General features: G+C 41.7%; 2 protein-coding genes across 2 annotated transcripts in view; one reads left to right on the top strand and one right to left on the bottom strand.

Annotated features, from left to right (window-relative positions):
* Nucleotides 1-8,026, top strand: part of chsy1 (chondroitin sulfate synthase 1) — a 29,328-nt gene extending 21,302 nt beyond the window's left edge. Inside the window, exon 3 of the mRNA XM_085358929.1 lies at nt 5,670-8,026. Coding sequence (XP_085215055.1) covers nt 5,670-7,262 — 1,593 coding nt within the window. The 3' untranslated portion in view covers nt 7,263-8,026. The remainder of the gene's footprint in view (nt 1-5,669) is intronic.
* Nucleotides 8,027-13,091: 5,065 nt separating this feature from the next.
* Nucleotides 13,092-14,542, bottom strand: part of lrrk1 (leucine-rich repeat kinase 1) — an 85,208-nt gene continuing 83,757 nt past the window's right edge. Inside the window, exon 38 of the mRNA XM_085350679.1 lies at nt 13,092-14,470. Within this exon, the coding sequence (XP_085206805.1) occupies nt 14,293-14,470 (178 nt within the window). The 3' untranslated portion in view covers nt 13,092-14,292. The remainder of the gene's footprint in view (nt 14,471-14,542) is intronic.

The following is a 14,542-nucleotide window of genomic DNA, read 5'->3' as shown; positions in this document are numbered from 1 at the left end:
TTAGAATGAGGTCTTTTCCTATTAGCAGTTTGTAGCTCCATTCATCACATTTTGGATCATGTTCTTACATATGGCATAGAAACTGAACGTGTAACAGTATTCCCTGAAAACCCGCCCTGGTCTGATCATTTCTTAATAACATTTGCACTTACAATAATGAATTACAAAGCAGTGGGTAATCCATTTCATTACAGTAGATGTCTCTCTGAAAGTGCTTTAGCTAACTTTAATTCATCCGCTGTTATCTTTCTTAATGTCCCACCACAGTGGATTCCTCTCCCACTCAGATCAGTTATCGTAATAGTATTACATCTGTACAGCCTAAGACTGGATACTGTGGCTTATCTGAAAACGAAGCCTCAATCAGTTTTATTTATATAGCGCCAAATCACAACAACAGTCGCCTCAAGGCGCTTTATAATGTAATATTCAAAAGATCTTCATTTCATCTTACTACATATATTTCTCTTTAGCACTGTAGACAGTCTGACAAGAAGTCAGAGCCCTGTTCCACCAAGCATTGCTTTAATCTTAACTAGTAATAACGTGTTTATTGTCTTTTCAAATTAAATTTTAACCAATAGAGAAAAAAGTATTCACAACCATCTCACAGAAGGTATCATTACATACAGCCACTTCTAATACCATTGACTCATTTCTCCAACTGATCTTTCTGAGTTAACTTCAGTAATTACTTATTTCAAAACCATCAACGTGTCTTTTAGACCCCATTCCTAAAAGGCTGCGCAAAGAAGTCCTTTCATTAATTAATGCTTAAACCAGCAGTTTAAATTCAGTTCAATTCAGTTTATACAGCGCAAAATCACAACAACAGTTACCTCAAGGTGCTTTATATTGTAAGGTAGACCCTACTATAATAGATACAGGGAAAAACCCAACAATCATATGACCCCCTACGAGCAAGCGCTTTGTCGACAGTGGGAAGGAAACAAAGAAAGAAAGACCCAATGCATCATGGGAATCCCCCAGCAGCCTATGCCTATTGCATAACTAAGTGAGGATTTGGGATCACCTGGTCCAGCCCTAACTATATGCTTTAGCAAAAAGGAAAGTTTGAAGCCTAATCTTAAAAGTAGAGATAGTGTCTGTCTGGCCAAGGTAATGCTGTCCAGACTAAGAATCTGGTTAGACACCATATTTCTAAGATTTTTAGGGCCGAGTACAATAACCTCAGTTGGATCTGAATTTAGAAGCAGAAAATTAGAGGTCAACCAGGTCTTCATATCTTTATGGATATATGAAGTTGTCATCTGCATAGCAGTGTAAATGTATGCTATGTCTTCTAATGATGCTGCCTAAGGGAAGCATGTATAATGTAAACAGAATTGGTCCTAGCACTGAACCCTGTGGAACTCCATAATTAACCTCAGTGTGTGAAGAGGACTCTCCATTTACATGCACAAACTGGAGTCTATTAGATAGATATGATACAAACCACTGCAGTGCAGTACCTGTAATACCTACAGCATGTTCTAATCGCTCTAATAGGATATTATGGTCGACAGTATCGAACGCTGCACTGAGGTCTAGCAGGACAAGCACAGAGATGAGTCCACTGTCAGAGGCCATAAGAAGATCATTTGTAACCTTCACTAAAGCTGTTTCTGTGCTGTGATGAGCTCTGAAACCTGACTGAAACTCTTCAATAAGCCTCTGCAGATGATCTGTTAGCTGTTTGACAACTACTCTTTGAAGGATGTTTGACATAAAGGAAGGTTGGAGATTGGCCTATAATTAGCTAAGACTGCTGGGTCTAGAGATGCTTTTTGAGTAAAGGTTTAACTACAGCTAGCTTGAAGGCCTGTGGTACATAGCCGATCATTAGAGATAGGTTGATCATATTTAAGATCGAAGCATTAATTAATGGCAGGACTTCTTTGAGCAGTTTTGTAGGAATGGGGTCTAAAAGACACGTTGATGGTTTGGAGGAAGTAATTATTGAAGTTAACTCAGAAAGATCAATTGGAGAAAAAGAGTAACTTAACATCAATGGTACTGGTTTAAACTTTATTTGTGAAGAAGTTCATGAAGTCATTACTAGTTAACGTTAAAGGGATTGTTGGCTCAAAAGACCTCTGTTTGTCAGCCTGGCTACAGTGCTGAAGAGAAACCTGGGGTTGTTCTTATTTTCTTCAATCAGTGATGAATAGTAAGATGTTCTGGCTTTGCAGAGGACTTTCTTATAAAGCAGCAAACTATTTCTCCAGGCTAAATGATGATCTTGTAAATTTGTGACACGCCATTTCCTCTCCAGCTTACAAGTTACTGCTTTAAGTTAATCGTTTAAGAGTTACTCCAAAGTACTTCTGATTTGAGGCTCTCTTTTTCACATTAGCTACAATTTCCAGACTCATGTAATGAATAGGTGAGATTATTAAGAAGATAATCGACCTCTGTTGGAATAGCGCTCAGGCTGCTGTTCTGCTCTGTGTTGGTGCTACAGTTTGCAGGTTCGGTGGCTAATCATCTAGTGTCTAAACGCAGTCACTGGAACACCACCTTCCATCACACATGTCAATACCAGAGCTATTGTGTTGCCGTCTTTGGTGCGGGAGGATTTTTTCCCCCGAGTTGAAAAATTTGTTTAGACAGATCAACCCTGCATACAAGAGAGCCAATTACAGCAGCATAATGCTGTCTCCAATTAGATTCGCAAAGTGCACTCTGAGGCAGGCACTGCTTATTGTCCTGCAGATTAAACCCAGCCGGAATGGCAAGCATACTGGCCCTCTGGCCTCACCGCCTGCTGTGAGCCTCAGGCCTCTTTTTTCCTTTGCTTGCAAGTCAAGCTGTAATGCATGAACCCTGTTGAGCTCATTGCAATCATGAACTGTCAGCTAAAAATTTCAGGTGAATCTTCAGACATGTTTTAGATTTGTGATATCTAGCACACTGCTGTTTAGAGGTGAGATTAAATATCCTTTTCTAAAAATAACTCGTAATAATTAAATTAAATCCATAAAAAATAATGTTTGGGTTACTGGGGGTGCACTGAAATCCAGTCATGAGACCTTTAAGGTGATAATTTAACCATTTAACCATCATCAATTCCTTCTTTGATTGGTTACACCATTGTCCAGTGGTATAATCCTAATATACTGCATAACATCATTATGATACCATATCATTCTCAAACTTGTGCTGTTTAGTTGTGTTTTACAGTGAATTTTCAGCTAAACAAGGATCTGGCTAGATTGTCTTGATTTCTAAATATCAAACCATAATAGCACAAGAAATACTGACGAACTGACCCTACTGCTGACCCTACTGCTGACCCTACTGCTGACCCTACACTGCTAACCCTAACAGGCCATGAAAGCCTATAATTGTTTGGGCTGTTTTGTTTGTTTTCTGCCCATATTTGTCTTGTGCATATTTGATGATATTAGATTTTTTTAGCTTTTATAACAGCGCTGGTAGCGCAGCAACCTTTCTTCCTTCATTCATTTCAAAGGTGCTCCACTCAACTCGGACACCCTGTTTTTAATAAGCAGTCTCTTTTTGCGCCCAGCCAAATATAGCGGACTGTTAATGTAGCACTTTTCTCCTTATGAAAATAAAAAAAAAAATGATTGACTGACCAATGAGAATTCAGTTGGATTCGAGGGAAATATGGCCCCTGAGACTAAAGTCCTTATTTACATACCTAGAGTCAAACACAGACTTGCAGTGTCTGAGGATTCAGTAAAAAAGCACAAATCTTTGCTGCCTCATCCCAGGGTTGTGTCTAACATAATGGATTCAGTGTAAGAGATGAGACCTTGGAACAGCCGCTGTGTATGTAATGAGTAAGAACAGTCACTAGAACAGCTGGGCCTAAAATGAGGCATACAAGGTTTCAGCTTGCAGCAATTACTTGTGACTTCTTCTTGGCTTGGCGTTGCAAAAGAACTGTTTATGTTGATTAGCTAGACAGGATGTTGTGATGTTAATGACTGTGAAGAAATTGCAATAATGAGTTTTAAGTAAGAAGTGAGTTGGTGTTAATAATGGTGAAGCAATAGAGGGAGGGGCATGAAAACATTGCGGCTGTCAGCCAATGATTATCTGATCTTCCAACATCAGCGTCAACTAGACTCAAACTTACAATCCCAAGTTGCAAAAATGCTGTGCAAAAATTAAAATATATTTTTAAAAAAGTTAAAAAAAAAAACATTTTTTTACTCACTCTACACCCACCAAAATATACAAAGATGTAGTGCAACTTGTCAGGATGCTCAAAGTTTTTAAAGCACATCAATATGACTGATTTTGTGAGACGAGGGCCATTCTCACAGGTACGCAGAGAGAAAGCTGGTTTTCTCATGTCATGCCTCCCTCATATGAATATCATTTGTGGATTGGTTGGCCTGTGTCTGCCCATAGTCCTGATCTCACCTCTAAAGTAGCTCTTTTTTTTTTTTTAACTGGCTAATGTATGTTTTATCAGTTAGTGTGGTGTTTGATCGAGTAGCTTAGTGGGTAAATTGCTGACCTTTTACCGCTGCTGTGCTGAAGGTTGTGGGTTCAAGTACAGCAATGGACACTTTTCTGTTTCACAAAACAAAAATACCACTTTTATTCCTCACTTTAGTAAAGCTTGCTCTAAACCTGTCTCTATAGAACTCATCTGATACACCAAGAAGAGACTTGGTGCTGCTATTAAATTCATAATAACCTTTTTTGAACGTTTAAACATTAAGTAAAGCAACATGTACTTTACCATATGTGCACAGATTCTGCTTTCAGATGTGCATAGTCATCTCAAAAGGCTGATTCATGCTAGTTAAAACCATGCTAAGTTGTGGCTATTATGCCATTGTGCTATGGCCAGCAACATGCCTGTTAGTACATACATTCAGCAAAATAATAATATGTCAACATAAAGTACTGATATCAGTTAACAAGGGTGTTGATCCCAACTTTTTTGGAATTGGGGTTATACTTTGCAATCACAGGTCAAATAAATATCAAATCTGATCTGTAATCAGAAATCCTGTCAGACAAATCTGCTGCAAGTCTTTTCAGTTTCTACTTGTTGCTGCACATGCGTTCACATGGTTAAACATTTAAAGGTTGAAGATGTCTCCTTTCCACTTTACTTCCAATTATGAAGAAGTTCCAGCGTGTTTTGATGGGCTGGTTTCCCTCTTGGGTGCACTGAAATGTAGGTTAAAGTAAACAGAAAGTCAGACCCTTGCCCTTCCTGTGATCATATTTAGCTGTAGGTTTCATTTTGCTCTGACTGCTCCTGTCCAGTTTTCAGTATAGCCTGTCCAGAGTTGTCTTCTCAAAATAGACTTACAGACTGCAGCCGTTCTGATACTACCTTCATTGCAAGACAGCGTCACAAGCGCCGCCTTCTTTAACGGCTCAAAAACAGCGACTCCAGTATTTACACTGTGAAGCTCGTGCCATTCGAGGAGCCAGAGGTTTCTAAAGCAGGCCTAAAAAATATTCTAACACTCGTATTTTCACCAGTGTGCAGTATACTCCTTAACACATGGAGATCTCATCAGCAAAATACTATACAATAACTGCCAGTGTTCAAAGTAAGCACTTAAATAGAAATAAACACATGTATATTGGCTATTCAGATATTAGCATTATCATGAGTTTATTTAATCAGTGCCAACTGGTTTTAAAGCAATGATGTCCTGTCTCCACAGATGCAGCAGCTCTTCTATGAGAATTATGAACCAAACAAGAAAGGCTACATACGAGATCTCCACAACAGCAAGATTCATCGAGCCATCACACTTCACCCCAACAAGAACCCTCCCTACCAGTATCGCCTTCACAGCTACATGCTCAGCCGCAAGATCGCAGACTTGCGCCACCACACCATTCAGCTGCACAGGGAGATTGTCCAGATGGGGCGCTACGGAGCATTCGAGCCTGACCGAGAGGACCTCCAGCTCGGCATGCCCCCTTCGTTCATGCGCTTCCACCCCCATCAACGAGAGGAAGTTCTGGAGTGGGAGTTTCTGACGGGAAAGTACCTGTTCTCGTCGTCTGACAGTCAGCCACCCCGCCGTGGCATGGATTCCTCTCAAAGGCAGGCCCTGGATGACATCATCATGCAAGTGATGGAGATGATCAACGCCAATGCCAAAACACGTGGTCGTGTTATTGATTTCAAAGAAATTCAGTATGGCTACAGGAGGGTCAATCCCTTGTACGGGGCAGAATATGTTCTGGATCTGCTGCTGTTGTACAAGAAGCACAAGGGAAAGACCATGACAGTTCCTGTAAGGAGGCACGCCTACCTGCAGCAGACCTTTAGTAAGATCCAATTCAGAGAGGAGGAGGAGATGGATGCCCGAGGTCTGGCCAGCCACATCAACAAGGAATCAGACTCCCTCTCATTTCTGTCCAACTCGCTCAAGATGCTGGTGCCCTTCAAGCTGGCTACCTCAGGTCAGGATCAGAGGGAGCCCAAGGAAAAGAAGGTTAACATCCTGGTACCTCTGTCAGGCCGCTATGACATCTTTGTGCGCTTCATGGCTAACTTTGAACGAGTATGTCTGATCCCCAACCAAAATGTTAAACTACTGATCCTGCTCTTTAGCACAGATAACAATACTGAGCGGGTGAAGCAGGTGGAACTTATGAGGGAGTATCACATGAAGTATCCTCGAGCAGAGATGGAGATAAAGCCTGTCCCCGGTTCCTTCTCCAGGGCGTTGGCTCTGGAAGTTGGTTCTTTACACTTCTCTAATGATTCCCTGCTTTTCTACTGTGATGTGGATCTGCTTTTCTCCAGTGAATTCCTCAAAAGATGTCGGACTAACGCTGTCCTGGGGGAGCAGACGTACTTCCCCATCATCTTCAGTCAGTATGACCCTAAAGTAGTATATGCTGGGAAGGTCCCCAGCAACAACCACTACGTCTTCACCTCTAAAACAGGCCTGTGGAGGAACTACGGATTTGGGATTGTCTGCGTATACAAGAGAGACCTGGTTCGAGCTGGAGGCTTCGACACTTCCATACAGGGCTGGGGATTAGAGGATGTAGATCTTTATAATAAATTCGTCCAGTCAGGGATCAAGTTGTTTAGAAGCACAGACACAGGAATAGTTCACGTTCATCATCTAGTCACATGTGACCCCCACCTGGATGTGAAGCAATACAAGATGTGCCTGGGCTCCAGAGCTTCCTCGCATGGCTCCACCCAGCAGTTGGCTGAGCTCTGGCTTGAGAAGAACAACCACGGCTTCAGGAGGCTGGCCAGCAACAATGGGTCAGTTAGGACAGCGTAAGAAGTGCTGGGTTGTCATTAATTGAACTCACTTTCCCTTCTTAGTAGTAGTTTCACTGCTTAATTTATTTTTTAATGAAATTAAATAATTCACATTGATATATTTTTAAAATATCTTTCTTTTTTTAAAGAAACATCCTAATGAGCAGCTCCCAGAAGTAGTCCGGGCAGTCTGTTCTCTTTCCTGATTATTGCCGGGGCTCCTTTTGCGCATACGTTACCTGTCAGGCTACTAGTTAATTTGGTTATTAATGTTCGCCTCAGTAAAGTCTTTCAATGTTATATGTGGCGTGTGTGTTCAAAGCAGACTGGTGTCCCTGTCCTCTCAGACCAGCAGGGCTCAGAACTACATTCAGTTGCTGGTTGTGTGTGTTTACAAATGAATGAAACTCCAATCAGAGCTCAGTGACTGCCAGGGCCACTTCTTTGGAAAGCAAATTTAGGTGGTTTTCTTTTACATTTACTCTTATGGTTTTGGTGATATGACTTAACACTGTTTGTTTCTTTTTTATATATATATATATTTTGTATTGTTAATTTCTGTAGACCCAACTGCTGAATCTGCAATTCATTATTTTCTATCTAATTTATTGAATTTGCAGGCTCCATTTTCTACAATCTGCTGAAATGTGTATGTGGGACAGTTGTACAGCCCTGTCAGTTGTGGTGTAGTTTTCTTTTCCTTAAGCTCTCTCACCAAAGAGTTTGCACAGTCTGCTTTTACATTTCATGGTGTGTGTGCGTGTGCGCGTGCGTGTGTGTGTGTGTGTGCGCGCGCGCGCGCGTGCGTGCGTGCGTGCGTGTGTGTGGTGTTTTGCAGGCATGAACATGAAGCTAGCTCCATAGTGGAGGATACACAAATATCACAGATCTTCTAAATGGGTGCAAATCTGGCTTCCACTTCAAGCTTGATTAGCAGCAGCACTTTGATTGCTCGCATATGGTTTTCTCTTTTTTCCAAATCAATTCCTCTTATGTTGACATGAGAGGCGTGTCATTCCTGTCTAGTTTTACAGGTTTGATGGTAAATCATTTCCTCTTTTCATGCCTCTGCCTGTGAACTTCCACTGTAGGGCTCTGTTGGCTTTATGCTCTTGTTGCAGCATTACAACATGATTTATAACACTGATCACACAAGCAGTTACTGTGCTGTCATCATGGTTTGATTTTCTTTAAAAAAAATGTTTTATTGCTTTCTAAATGGACATGGTTTTCTATTTAAAAAGAAATAAAATTGGGGGAGAGTAAATGCATTGTGTCATATTTTTCTGTCTCAAGCAACAATCCCTCATGCTTATAGTTTCCCTGTACCAGCTCACGTACTCTGTGTGTCACACCACACATTCTTCTCTTCCTCCCTTCTGGTTTATGTGTTGTAGAGTCTTCATCTTATATAATAAAGCTCTTTGAACAGGCATGTAATTAAATGTAAAAAAAAAACAAGACATAACAACCACGGATTATCAGAAACTGAGGATGTGAGGCCTGTTGTTAATCCATCTTTTGAGGCGTTCCTGCCCTGGCATTGATTACTAGTCCATAAAAAGAATCATTTCACAACAGGCTCAAACTTCAAAGTCGTAGTAATTTAGATTGTGTGAGCAATAACATGTCAGCAACAATCTTGTCCCTCAGAAGCTCCACTGGAGGAAAGTGGGAAGGAGTTTCATTTACTGGTAGTTCAGTAACCTCTTCCTGGACTTTTCAACGACACTGAGCAGTAATGTAAAGCTTTCCTAACATAAGGCTCTATCTTATCATTCATTAAAATGAATACAATCTTTTCTGGCTGTAAATAGAATAGAAAAGCACTGAATAAGCACTGAACATCACAATGATATATGGGAATATGACAGCAAATATTAAACATTATTGTGCAGCACGTAAGATCAACAGAACACAGTGTGCTTTGAGGTAGGAGCCAAAAAGGGTGTAGTTTGTGGGTGTGATCACCCGTGTGTACACCTGTGAGCATGGACGCACTTGTTTTTAAAAGGTTCCTTCATGTAATGATCTGCTAGAGGGTGTGGGGGGGCCACAGCCCCGTCCTCCAGGGCATGAAGCAGGTATGGAGGAGATCAAGACTCCAGACATCCAGAGGCCCCCAGAACACAAGAGACCAAGGAAGACCCACAGAGGGGCAGCCGCGCCACTGTCCCAGAAAGAGCTGAGGAGAGTCCCAGATGAGGGCTCACGGAGCAGAAGCCAGGGGGAGTTGCAGTGACGCGCCTGTGAGCTCCGCCGGCAGCCAGCTGTGCCTGAGTGACCAAGGCCGGGGGCACCCCACCCCCGAAGTGGCCCGAGCGAGCCCCAGGCTCCAGGCCCCGATAAGCGGCCGCCAAGGAGTGAGCCGGTGTGTACCTGGACGCCCATCCCCGGACACAAAGAACCACCAACGCACCGATGTCTGAGGGAGTCCGCCACTGGCAGGGGAAGTGGTGACTAAGGCAATTTTCACCAGGAAATAAAGTGCTTGTATTACTCCCTTCTTCTAGCTCAAAATTACTCGCCACGTGGCAAGGACCCGTCATGGTCACACTGCGAGTGGGGGATTTGGACTTTCAACTTAACCTCTTTAAAGCACGGAGAGAGGCTGAAACTGCTTCTCTAGTGAGTCTGGTAAGGGAAAGAGATGAGTTTGGGTAGGAGGTGCCAAATTCCACCAATCCCGCCTCCCTCCATTGTGATAACCATCTCCAGAAAGTGGATGTTGCTGCATTGCAACAGCATTTTGCAGATTACTCTATTTCTCTTACCATACAGAAGTGCCTGGAGGCGATTGCTCGTGAGTTGGCACAACATAAATAAAACTGAATTGAATATGCCACTGTTGAAATGTGCACATACATACAAGGAAGACAGAACCTTAGCTCAAACAAGAACAGGAAACATTTCTACTTGTAAAACTGTAACATTTGGTCTCGTATTAAAAAGAGGAGCCTAATGCTGCACATTGGGAAATCAGGGAATATCATTTTTGATTAGACAATGGTTTAAGTTACTGTTCAAATGATGGCTTTTTGTTTCACTTCATACATTTTGTTCTCCAGAAGAAAGGGTATACAACATGACAACACTGTAGCCACAAATACCTCAGAGGATGAGGAAGTAACAACTCTAAATTATCATTTTTTCACTTCCTGCCGTTTGACTTGGTGAATGGCTTCCTGTGAGAGAAGACTTAGAGAATTACACTATTTTAGGCAAATGTCTTGTCATCAGTTGGCTCATGAGGATTCTGAGAAACCAGAATTTATTAAATTAATTGAATCTCCAAGTCTGTGTATATATTTAACATCCCTTTAATTATAATGAGTTTTATTGTTGTCAAAATAAAACAAAAGGCACCAAATCTTTAGAATGACACTATCAACCAAAGTTTTGTTTGCTTTATATCTTAACAAAAAGCAATACTTGTCTTTACTACCCTTTTCTGTATATAAAAAAAAAAACTAAGGATGTACAACTACAAACCTTTAACTATGAATTCGTAGGGCAGGCGTAATATACAGTACTGTGAAAAACTGTTATAAAGAACGCTTTCAGAAATATAAATGCTTGTTTATTGAACCCAAATGTATTCTGCAGCAGGACAACAACCCCAAACACGCAGCCACAGTCATTAAGAACAAGTACTGGAAGTGATGCTCTGGCCCCCACAGAGCCCTGATCCCAACATCATTGAGTGTGTCTGGGATTACATGAAGAGACAGAAGGATGTGAGGAAGCCTGCATCCACAGATCTGTGGTTAACAACCGACCAGCCGAGTTCCTTCAAAAACTCTGCAAGTGTACCTAGAAGAATTGATGCTGTTTTGAAGGCAAAGGGTGGTCACACCAAATACTGACTAGATTTAGATTTCTCTTTTGTTCCTTCACTTCATTTTGTTGATTGGTGAAAATAAATGATAAACACTTCCATTTTTCAAAGCATTCTTTGCTTAAAGTTCTTCTCACCTGCCTAAAACCTTTGCACAGTACAGTAGGTTCTTGCCCATGGATACTATACGTATGTAAATCTAGATGGCCAGCAGTGGCAAGAATTAGTCTTGTGAGGAACTCAGAGGCTTTGAGACCATGGCTGCTCTCGGCATTTTGCCCAAAATGAGAGCACCCAAGGAGTATGAGTTATTCATGAGGTTGAGAGGTACCGGCCAGATATAATCAGGCTCACCTCAACGCACGACTTGGATTCTGAAACCAGTCTCCTGTCTCAGTCTGGAGTTGCTTGGCGAGAGGTAGCGGGCGTCCTAGTATCCCCTCAGCTTGCTGCCTGCACATTGGGGTTTCTCCCGGTGAACGAGAGGGTTTGTTACCTGCTCCTTCAGGTCAGTGAACGGGTCCTGATTGTCCTCTGTGCCTATACGCCCCCAGCCTTCTTGGGGTCCCTGGGTGGGGTGTGTGAGGGTGCTCCACCTGGGGACTCTGTTGTCCTACTGGAAGACTTCAACACTCATCTGGGCAGTGACAGTGAGACCACGAGGGAGTTTCTTACTTAGTTTCTAAAAATAAAATTGTTACTAGGCTAAAATATAACACTAAAACATTTGGAGGTGTAATGACAGCCCTTTTTAGCTGTGAAATCTTGTTTCAAGCTCTCCAGTAACAACTGACACACTCAGACTTCTGTTGTATACAGATTAAAACACGAGGAGTATGGTGGCACAGTGGTTAGCACTGTTGTGTCAGAGCAAGAAAGTCCTGAGCTAGAATCCAGCATCGGGGCGAGACCTAAGGGTCACATGTGGTGTAACACACACGATCAATAGTGCAAGCCATACATAAGCTAAGATTAGAAAAAAGAAAAGGGGGGAAAAACATGCGTCAAACATCTATTTCACAAGCAACTATTTACAGTCACCAGGGTCTCCAAGGCCAAAAATAAACAGAAATCCCACTCTTCCTGGAAATAAAAGAAATCCTTACACTCTAGAGCAAAACCATCCATCCATCCAAAAGCAAGTCTCGTTCCCGGTGGGCTCCGCCAGAGTGAAACCAAGAAAGAAAAATACCAGATGGTATCATGTCCCCATACTTTACAATTCCATCAATTTTAACAAAATCCTCAAGACCATTCACTGAAATGCAGCCCCAACTATCAGTCTCCATTGTGTTTCACAGATGGCTGCAGACACTCATTACCTCTCTTTTGATGGTGAGTTAGACCAAAAATTTCAAATTGCTTGATATGAACTGTTGCTACTTTAAGCCTAGCCACTTCCTGTTTGCTTTTCTCCCAGTTCCTTACCCTTATCAGCTTCTTCACACCTACTCTTCCACTGAGAGCTTTTCGGAAATAGCTCAAGGGCTGGATTTTCTTTTATCCTATTTCTTGAGAACATGACTTCCATATACTGGAATACTGGATACTGCTAATATGCTGTAAATTGTTTTTTGGACCTGTCACTTCTTTTGTCCCGGTGTCCTCAGTTTAAGGTCGCATTGCACGCCATAATGAGCCGAGGTTTATAACAGCCAGGTAATATGCTTTACACATCACTTTGTTGTGCAAAATACTATTTTACTTCTGTCAAAGTCATCCAGACCTGCAGCCTTTCGCTCCTTGAGCTTTCACAGCTCACTCCTCAGCTGAAGTGTTGAAAGCAACAGTATGGTGGGGGAGAGTACACACTCTAACACTCGGCCTTTGTAAATAAATGGTAACTTAATAACTAATTATTCTGTTATTTATTTGTTGACAATAAAATGAAAAAAGAATGAATTATGTACAGCTGATAAGATAACAATTACATTCTGATGAGATAAGAACATTTTTTGTATTAAGGCAATTAAAAAGAAAAAAAGCACAACAAGCATCTGTTGTCTGCATAATGTGAGGCTGGTCACACAACATAAGAAACATTATTAAAATATGACCCCAGAACATTACATATACATGCAGTGTGCAGGTAAAACGTTTACAGTGAACATATTTTAATCAGAACACAAATACTTTCCTGAACCTATGAGTGAACAAACTTAAATAATTACAAATACCACCCTCCCAAATGGTACATGAATGTGAGGACTTTCTTGGCCTTTCACACTGGAACATTTGCTCTTTACCTCTAATATTGCCATGACCATTGCTAGAGTACACCTTGTGCTTATCTCTGAAATACTAATAGTTTTGGCAAAACAACAGTATTTGTCATCCTGGGAAAGAAAGTCGGTCCTGTGAGTCTCTTGTGCAACTGAGTGTAATTTGAACCCTGTGAAGGCCAGTAACAACAAAAGCTGCTACTTATTAGGGAGGTGAACTGTTGAACATGCTGAATCCTTTCTGGTGTTTTACAGATCACAATAGAGAAGCAGCGAGGACCACAGAGCTTCATTTACACAAAATGTTTTATGTGTAAGAATCCAATAAAACATTTTCATGGTGAAGACTGAGAAACTTGCATAATAATGTTGCACATTCGCGGATGTTAGTTTGCTGTTTACAGTTTGAGCTGCAGCTTGCATCCAGGTTCACATGGCACCGTTTAAAACAAAACTGAAGAAATTTAGCAAATATAGACTTAAACTATAACAGCCAGCAACACATTTACGACTTGCTGTCTGCTTACAGCAACACAGAGTTGGAACAACAGCACTATCTTAAATCACTTAATTTAAATAATCGAGTCTCCCAGCACTGTGTCACCTCCAGAACGTATACTGAGCTTTAGGAAGACTTAAACAGGCTAAGAAACAATGATGGGGTAAAGTCAGCATCAAACACCTCACAACATACTCAACCACATCTTGAACTGAATCACAACCATCAACCAAAGTTTATTCTGTGATTCAGCTTCATGGTTTTTATATTTTCGCAGAATTTTTCTGGTTTAAAGTTATGATTGTACTGAAGTGGTGTCCAGCTTCAAGATCATCCCTCATTGGAGACCCGGTTTGCCTCACAGGTTGCCCTGATGTCAGTGCTCCACAACCCCCAACTCTGAACACTGGCAGTCTGTCAGGGTGCATTCCCCTTGGCTCAGCTGCCATACAGAGATTGGATTATGCACCTTGCTGTTGCAACAAAACGACTACTTTCTTTTCCTCATGTTGGTCTCCAAGTGGCCCAGCTTCTCATAGGACTGGTAGAAGACTTCCAGCTCTGAGCAGCCCCAGGCCCTCCAGACACACAGGCACCACTCCATGTTTTCCTTCTGAAAACCACATACGACTGTGTCCTTCGCCACTAGCGCTGCTTCCCTCAGGATTCTGAGAGAGAGAGAAGAGGAAGTGACACAGTGTACAGTATGTGGGAAGGGAGATAAAGTCATTTATTTGACC

Source organism: Diplotaxodon limnothrissa, linkage group LG1 (assembly GCF_057381915.1).
Source record: "Diplotaxodon limnothrissa isolate DT_005_m linkage group LG1, D_limnothrissa_male_GT1.1, whole genome shotgun sequence".
Taxonomy (NCBI): Eukaryota; Metazoa; Chordata; class Actinopteri; order Cichliformes; family Cichlidae; genus Diplotaxodon; species Diplotaxodon limnothrissa.
Note: the sequence above shows the minus strand (reverse complement) of the source record. Positions and strands in the feature narration are given on the sequence as shown.